Source organism: Zootoca vivipara, chromosome 1, assembly GCF_963506605.1.
Source record: "Zootoca vivipara chromosome 1, rZooViv1.1, whole genome shotgun sequence".
NCBI lineage: Eukaryota > Metazoa > Chordata > Lepidosauria > Squamata > Lacertidae > Zootoca > Zootoca vivipara.
This window is the reverse complement of record NC_083276.1, coordinates 71,072,551-71,081,611: the sequence shown is the minus strand read 5'-3', so window position 1 is coordinate 71,081,611 and position 9,061 is coordinate 71,072,551. Positions and strand designations below refer to the sequence as shown.

Sequence of the window (9,061 nt, the reverse complement as noted above, 5' to 3'; positions counted from 1 at the left end):
AGTATTTCTAGTAAGAAACACTAGCTGGCAAAGATTGCCTCGTACATTGCTCACTGGCCCACGTGGCAGCTGGCAGGACGATATGGGAAGAGAGCAGCCTTCAGGTGACGATGTATCGCACGCACCTTGGTCAGTATCCAGGCACTTCCGAAAGCAATTAAAAGTGCATGCGCAGAGAATGACGTACCGGTAACAAGTTAAGGTACAGCGTGCAGGAACGGTTGTGAACTCCACCCCCCTCCTGTGCAACAGCCACGTGATGAAATAAAATTCAACTGGTGAAGTTATTCCCCTCACTGCAACCCGAAGGCTGGAAAGGCTTTACCCGCAGAAATGGTTTTGTCTCGCAGCTGTTGCCCAAGGCAGGCGGGCTGGGATGTGTGTGATGGAAGGGCGGGTAACTCTACCGGGCAGCAACCCTAGAACTAGAAGGGTGTTTCTGTGGCCCTTCTTGCACGTCTAAGCTCGACGAAGCGTTCTGTAGCATCCGAAAGCTTGCCCCCAACATTTGAAAAACCCGTATCCTATCGGCGTGCTTTGGAGCAGCCAGCTCCTCACGAGCCCAGCGCTCGACCCGGCCTCCCTGCTGCGGCTCCGCTTTCGCCGCCCCTTCCCTCAGCCGGCCTCCCCTCGCTAAGAGCCGGAAGTGGACGCGCGGCGGCAACAGCCATCCCAGCGCGGGAGCAGAAAGAGGCGGGGAAGCAGCAGCAGGAGGAGGAGGAGGAGGAGGAAAGCGGCTTGGAGTCGAGCTCGCAGTAAGTTTCTCCGCGGCGGAGACGACGGGAAATGGCTGCGGCGACGGCTGGTGCTTCGGGATGGAGGCTCGCTGAGGTGAGGGCGAGTCTGGAAGGCTGCGAGGGGAAGGAGAAGGGAAAGGGAGAGACCCCTCGGGGGGCGTTTGCTGCAGGCGAAACGCGGCTCCGAGGGGGCGCATCCCCGCGCTCCAGCTTTGCTCAGCCTCTCTGGGCCGCCTGCTTCCTCGCCGCTGAGGCCGCGCTTCGTCTCTCGGTCCCCGAAAACCCCAAGGCATACTTAACCCCAAGGCGCCCGCTGAGGGGCTTCTTCGCTAACCCCCCTAGAGGAGGAGGAGGAGGAATGAATGAGGGGGGCTGTGCTGCTTGGGTCGTCTGGCGCCCGAGGCCAGCCAATTAACGTGGCGCCGAGGAGGAGCTGCCTGCGTGTGGCTCCACTTCGGGGTAAGAAGACGCTGGAGCAGATAAGAGGCCTCCTCCAAGCTGCCTTGCGAGAAATAGGGCAGCCGAGGAATAGGCTCTCGCTTTCCCCACTCCTCCCACCCCCTCGCCTTCGCGGCCTTGCAGAGCAGTTGTTTTGTTTTGGGGTTTTTTTGGCACACGGCAAATGACTGCGTCTTCCCGCTAATCGTATTGCGTCGAGAGACGGAGAATAAGCGCTAGTTTTGACTCACCGAAACAAATTCCCACGGGTTTGGTTTGTGTGGGGGCCTAAGAAATTGCGGCTTGAGCATCCTTGGGCAGTTTGGCACGCAACCCAGAAACATGATTGCTCGCACACCAGCGTGTGTTGACAGTAGTTGCAAATGCTGCTGGTGTATCACCGGTGTCCATGTGATCAAGCCTCAAAGTAGTAATTAACGGTGGTAATATAGATGCTGCTGTGCATATGAGCAGGTTTCTATGGCCAAAGGCCCTTGGGTACCATAAGTTGGGCTGGGAAACGTTTACATGCAGCAAGATTTGATTATCACCAGTGTTATTCCTGAGATGTGTTAATAGATGCTAGAACAGTGAAACAAAACACTGTAATGTTGCCATGTGTGTTCATAGGAGCTATAGTAGAACTCTCTGGTTCTAGATTCAGACACTAGTGGTACTTGATTGTACTGTATTCATGGACACCAGATTCATGGAGCAATATTTGTTACTGGGTGTTTTATGTTTTGTATCATATATTTGTTTACTGGGATACTAAAGAACTTAACTGATTTTACTTGTTGGCCTTTTATTATTTAAAAGTGGGTTTACTTTAAAAGATCTGATGCTCAAATGCTGAGTTTTTCTTCCTTTAGACTTGTTCTTGGATGTGTAGTCTCTTTGCGGCGAGAAAGTTTTTAAGTATTCTGAGTGTTTATACTTCTTACTACGGTAGCTTTTTGTTAGAGAAGCTGGTAGGGAGGACATATACAATGCATTCTGTAGTATTTTGCAACTGCAGTTTTCTGAAGAGGAATCATGTCACAGGGTGGGATTCAGCTCTGTTTTACTCAGAGTAGACCCACTGAAATATATGTACCTAACTTAATCATGCTCGTCAATTTCAATGTGTCCTGAGTAAAACTTAGTTGAATACCACCCATAGTTTCACAGAATTGAGACATGATGCTGTGGTAAACAGAAAAGAGCAAAATTGCTACATTCAAGTTAAACTTCACTTGTATATGATACTGGTTTTTTATCTTAAGATCTGCTGTTCAAGTGACTCATTGGGCAGTTTTATATTTCACAAAAGAGTAAAGGTATTGTGATTCAAGGAAGAGGCATAAGAAATGTAAAAGTTTAATGTGTACAGTTTTATTTGAGGTAGCAGCCAATAAGAACTGAAGCGTACAGTATATGGTAGGAGTATAAGTGTAGGTTGTGCTTATTTATAGCCATTCAGTGGAAGTTAATATATTTATGGAATCTCTATATTTAGTATGCACTGACGTACAGAGGAGAAAAATAAACTATAAATGATTAGAAAATCTGTTGCTTCTGGCACCAGTACAAAACAGGCCATAGTTAAAGTTCTGATTCTGCAAACATTGAAACTTATCCACAAGTTCACTGTTAGTTGTATTTTTGCTTTAGCATGTCAAGTTGAGACAAGAAAGAGAGAAGTAAGGTATGACAACCCTAAAAGCAGAAATAAAAGGTAAACTGAGGGAAATTCACATTTCCCAGGGATTTTCCCTATGGTTTCATACTTAATATCCCCACATATCTTCATACTGGCTCTTTTCCCTTGAGGAATGTTTGTCCTCCACCCACCACATTCCATTGTCCTTTGTGGCAGGCTTTTTTGTCATTCTGTGTATGTTGCTCTTGCCACTTGTGCTGCAGAAGTAAAGATCCCATTAACATAACTATTTTTACAGTGACATATTCAGTGTTGGCATGCTGAACTCATTTGAATGTTTTTATATGTGAAGCTGCTTTGTACAGAGTCAGACCATTAGTTCATCTAGAAATTCCCCAGTTTTGAATAGATTTCTTCCCAGCTTTGCCAGGGCATGCCAGGGCTACCTGCTACTGATGTTATACACTTCCCCTATCTCCTTAAATGCCAGTGGCGTCAAGATTTACCGGTAATCCTATGTTTTTTGTTTGCAAAGATGCCAGTATTGTATCATCTTATTAACTATACTGCACATGCCTCTGGCAGCTGTTTTAATGTCTTCCTTTTCTTTCATCACATAAGATTTAATATTCTGCAACCAGAAAATTATATGGATAGTGGGTTCAATTTGAGGGTGTCAGTTCCAAGATCCAGCATAGGTTTCCCTTTGGAGAAAAGACGGGAATATTTTTGCCTATTTTTCATGCAGATTCCTACACTGCATCTCATGCTGTACTGGAGCATCTAATAATAATAATAATAATAATAATAATAATAATAATAAGTAAATTAAATTTATTATTTCAACCCACTCACCTGGCTGGGTTTCCCCAGCCATTCTGGGCAGCTTTCAACAGAACATTAAAAACAGAATAAAACTTCAAACACTAAAAACTTCCCTAAACAGGGCTGCCTTCAGATGTCTTCTAAAAGTCGGATAGTTGTTTATTTCCTTGACATCTGACAGAGTGGGCGTCACTACTGAGAAGGCCCTCTGCTTGGTTCCCTGTAACTTGGCTTCTCGCAATGAGGAAACCGCCAGAAGGCCCTCGGTGCTGGACCTCAGTGTCGGGGCAGAACAATGGGGATGGAGATGCTCCTTCAGGTATACTGGGCCGAGGCCATTTAGGGCTTTAAATGTTGATGGACAGATGCTGTATTTAGCAGTTGGGTGTACAGTATACGTACTGCACTCCCCCCTCAACGGGCAGCTCCATAGTCTGGGGGTACACCTGGATTCAGTGGTCTCACTTGAGGCACAATTCGCCTCAAGTGCAAGGAGTGCACTTGGTCAGGCCGATGCGCTAGCAATGCCATCTAGATAGCCATACCATGATGATCTAGGCTCCTGTAGTCTCTAGTTTGAACTATTGCAATGCACTCAATATTAGATTGCCCTTGAAGATGGTCTGGAGATGACTGCTAGTACAGTAAAGGTAAAGGGACCCCGGACCATTAGGTCCGGTCGTGACCGACTCTGGGGTTGCGGCACTCATCTCGCGTTATTGGCCAAGGGAGCCGACGTACAGCTTCTAGGTCATGTGGCCAGCATGACAAAGCCGCTTCTGGTGAACCAGAGCAGCGCACGGAAATGCCATTTATCTTCCCGCTGTAGTGGTACCTATTTATCTACTTGCACTTTGACGTGCTTTCGAACTGCTAGGTTGGACGCAGGTGGCGCTGTGGGTTAAACCACAGAGCCTAGGGCTTGCCGATCAGTAGTTCGGCGGTTCGAATCCCTGCGACGGGGTGAGCTCCCGTTGCTCGGTCCCAGCTCCTGTCAACCAAGCTAGTACAGTATGCTGACAAAAAAACATAAACAGGTGTTTCTGTGTGCAGTTATATAAGAGCAATTATTGGCTTTTAAAATCCTTCATGGGCTGGACCCCAGTTACTTTTCAAAGGGACTTCTCCCAAGGGAAGCTTTGTTTCTTATGTTGATGGACTTAGTCCACTGTGTGGTGACATAAAAGAGCACTTTCTCTTTTTTGTGCAACTCCCCCCACCCATGCCTAGTGGAAGTCTCTTCCTGTGGGAGTGCAGATGGTGGGCATTTGGGGTAAACCTGTGAAGGACACAACTTTTTTTAGGTCTTCTCATGCTGTTGTGCTTATTAATTGGATTTACTAATGACACTTTTTAATTAATGTATATTTTGGGTTGTATATTTTATGATATGTTGTAAACCACCCTGGGATCACCATGTGATGAAGGGTGATCTACAAATTTTAAAATAAGTCTGGATTGAACCCATTGCATGTATATGATCTTCTTCTTTGTATATGATCAATGCCAGATGAAATGTATGGTTTCCAATGCAGAGCATTCTTCTAAGTAAGAAATCTCATCTGGTTTAAAATGGATTCTAGAGTTGGACTGAGCTGTGTTGGCCAGACAGTGCAGCACAACTTTGCACAGTTACTGATGTAGAAGTAAACTGCTTTCAAGTTTAGATATGCTCTTCCAAGCATTGCATTTGTAGCAGTATATAGAAGTAATTAATATACATAAACGGTGTGCTTGTTCTAATAATTATGAGAAATATGTGGCTGTGAGTAGCTGCTGTTAATTACAGCTGAAATACTTTATATACATTTTTTACTTAGTCTTAGTGTTATGTATGAATGCAGCCACTGAGTAACACTCTTGTTTATTTCCATCACCTATGTTCTTTTGCTGAATTCTAATGCCTGTGCTTATCTACCCTATCCAGCTCTGGTGGAAACACTGGAAAAAGGGTAGTCAGAACTAACCCTGACACCAATGGAAGTCTGAACAGTGAGCTTGCTGAAACTTAAGTGGCTGCACTTTTTCAGCCCCTGTTCTCGGACTACCTACAAAATTTGATCACACTCACACATCATTCTTAGGGTTTGCATGTTCCCCTCTAGTTGGGTTATGTGTGTCTGTCTTGCAGGTGAAGAACCTAGGCTTTATTAGAAACTTCTACAGTGGTACCTTGGGTTAAGAACTTAATTCGTTCTGGAGGTCCATTCTTAACCTGAAACTGTTCTTAACCTGAAGCACCACTTTAGCTAATAGGGGCTCCTGCTGCCGCCGCGCCGCCGGAGCACGATTTCTGTTCTCATCCTGAAGCAAAGTTCTTAACCCGAGTTACTATTTCTGGGTTAGTGGAGTCTGTAACCTGAAGCATTTGTAACCTGAAGCATTTGTAACCCAAGGTACCACTGTATGTATGAACCAACAGTCCTTGGGACTGTGCACCTGAATGACACAAAAGGAAGCAGGAGCAGGAATTATTTAAGCATAGGTTAATTTTATTCATTCACTGCATTTATGTGCTGCCTCATAACACAAAATTCTGTAGGCTACTTAGCGCAAACAAAATGCATATGCAGCTGGTTTGAGAAATGAGGCAAGTGCTGATTGATACTGCATTGTTTTTCATTTTACAAGTGTACAATAAAAACTTGGACCTAGTTCTTGAAGTGGTTTTAGAAATCTACTATTTTGAAATACTTTTTCATTTGATTTTGCAAATATTGTTCATTTTGTTTCTAACGAGTGTTTTTCTCTCTCCTTCCAGTGGTTCTGAATCTGGCTTTGAACATTTTGGGGCCAAGGATTTGCAGAAGAGGTGACTGGAGTTGTTAATGGACATCTGTTTTCACGGCATGGCCCAAATATCTAGCAGCAATGAAGTCAAACAGCGTTCATCACCATCTTTGGGCACAGCAAAGGCAAAAGAAGTGGACAAAGAAGAGGCGCTGCAGATGGAAGCTGAGGCTCTAGCTAAGATGCAAAAGGAAAGAGTGGTAGCTGGTAGCAGACAAAGTGTTGGCATTTTAAGCAACTCTTGGCCAACTGTACAATCCCACAGGAAACAGGACCATGATCTTATGGTGTTTCCAGAGTCCGATGCCAAGAGAAAGATAGATGATAAGTTAAATACAATTGAGATAGAAAAACTAACCCATGCTGAGCTAGAGAAACTACTACTTGAGGACAGTTTTGAGTCAAGCAAACACACCACATTGCCAACAACTCCTATTCTTAGTTCATCATTTTCTTCACAGTTTTATGCCAACCCTACTATTCAAAGAGGACAGTGGACACCTGGGTTTCCTGGGCCTTCTACTTGCACTGTACCTTCTATTTACCCAGCAAATTCTTACAGCAAACAAGTTGGTATCTTTCAGAATGGCTTCCATCCAGGTATGTCCACTTACCAGTCATCAAAGCCTATTTATCTAAGTCTTCCAGAGAGGTCCCAGTACATTTCATATGCACTGCCTGCTACTTCAGCCTTCCATCCACAGAGAAGTTTGCCTATATATCACCCAACACTTACCCCTGAAATGGCAAAAGTATTTGATAAGATAGCAAGCACTTCAGAATTTCTGAAAAATGGGAAATCAAGCACAGACTTAGAAGTGACTGCTACTAAATCTACAGTTAACTTACCAACCTCTGAAAACTCCAGTGATATTAGTAAATTTGATTGGTTGGATTTGGATCCTTTAAGTAAACCGAAAGTCGACAGTATGGATATATTGTATACGGCAGAAGATGTTGCAAAGGTGACTTGTAGTACAGTTGTAGAAGATCCTTGGGATGCTGTGCTACTGGAGGAGAAATCCCCAGTGAAATGTCGTCTTGAAAGAAAAGTTAGTGGGAAGTCTTCTTCTGGGGCAACAGTTACAAGAAGTCAGTCTTTAAACATTCGAACCGCTCAGCTTACTAAGTTACAGGGCCAAACATCACAGGTAAAACATATTCTGAAAGCTTATTTTCATTTTGTAAGCTTACTTTCTTTTTGAAAAGTTGATACTATTTAATGGAATGAAGAATTTGTTCCCTGCCCAACCATAATTTTCTACAAATAATTAATTATTAGAACTTTTAAGAAAATTGTGAATTCGATAACTTGTGTGTTTATTTTGCATTAATTTTTAAATTGGAAATTTTAAATTAAAAAATATTGTTCCTGTTAAGTACTACAGTCACATTTTCTAAAGAATGCAGTATAGCTTCAGACAATTGCCTTCTAGATGTGCAGAAGTCAGAAGAAAGAACAGTGAGTAGGGAAAGTTTTATTTGCCTTCATTGCTGCCCCCACCTTGCACTCCACCCCACCACCATCAGAAACCAGGTTTGTGTAGTTTAGGCATCCCCAAACTTTGACCCTCCAGATGTTTTGGCCTACAACTCCCATGACCCCTAGCTAACAGGACCAGTGGTCAGGGATGATGGGGATTGTAGTCCAAAACATCTGGAGGGCCAAAGTTTGGGGATGCCTGGTGTAGCTGCTTCATCGCTGAACAGTACACAGCTGTGGGTAGACTTACACAGCTCCATCAGATCATAAACCTAACAGTGAGACACTAAGTCAGCAGATTAAAGGAACCCTCTTGTTAACAATAATTTTTTGGTGTGATATTTTTCCTCATACTTTCCTTCACCTGTATGAAAATACACATACTTGGGGCAATCCTGACTGTGGGTGGCCCTGGTTTGCAACTCTGCTGATAAAGAGTTGGGAATACAGAGTTGGGAATTGGAAGGAAAAATTTAGGCCCCACAGAATGTTGCTGAGTAGCCTCCTGTAGAGGATCCACCCAGCCTAAAACAGAAGGCCTGGTCCCATGTCTGGAAAACTTTTCGTACTGTGCTATGTAGTTCCAAAGAGATTCAGAACTGGCTTCCAGAATGGTTTTTGTTTTGTTTTGTTTTTTGGTATCTAATAGCAGTGGTGGGGGGAATACTTTTTTTGAGGAACGTGAAAGGAGTGAATACTCCATATAGTGCTGTGATAGGAGTCCTGATCTCATGGTTTGCATACCCCAGACTTTAATTCCCCCGAAATACTGTAGCAGTTAGCAGCTCAAATATGCCAAGCCAATGCTTTCGGCATCCCTTTCCCCTATTATTAATTATTATTACCGTATTCTTCAACTAACATTTTCAAGGCCAGTGACTGTGCTCAATCCCCATTGTGATGTTTTTGGAGTTCTTTTACTTTTTTAAAAATGCAGATACTACTATATTTTCTGTGGGCAGCTGCATTTCACCACTAAACTACAGTAATTGGTCCAGGATCACCAAGTGTGGTATTAGAAGGGATGATTATTATTCAGTTTAATCATTATCCAAAAGTTACAAACAGTTCAGGTACTTCAAGAGTAGTCAGTGTATGTGCAAGTAAACTTAATTGTGATGAGTTCTTAAAGTCTGGTTATTCTTA

At 43.6% G+C, this 9,061-nt stretch overlaps 1 protein-coding gene across 1 annotated transcript in view; it reads left to right on the top strand.

Annotated features, from left to right (window-relative positions):
- Positions 1 to 302: 302 nt before the first annotated feature.
- The window catches only part of PIK3C2A (phosphatidylinositol-4-phosphate 3-kinase catalytic subunit type 2 alpha), a 46,314-nt gene continuing 37,555 nt past the window's right edge, over positions 303 to 9,061 (top strand). Inside the window, exons 1-2 of the mRNA XM_060275983.1 lie at positions 303 to 831; positions 6,404 to 7,583. Coding sequence (XP_060131966.1) covers positions 6,471 to 7,583 — 1,113 coding nt within the window. The 5' untranslated portion in view covers positions 303 to 831; positions 6,404 to 6,470. The remainder of the gene's footprint in view (positions 832 to 6,403; positions 7,584 to 9,061) is intronic.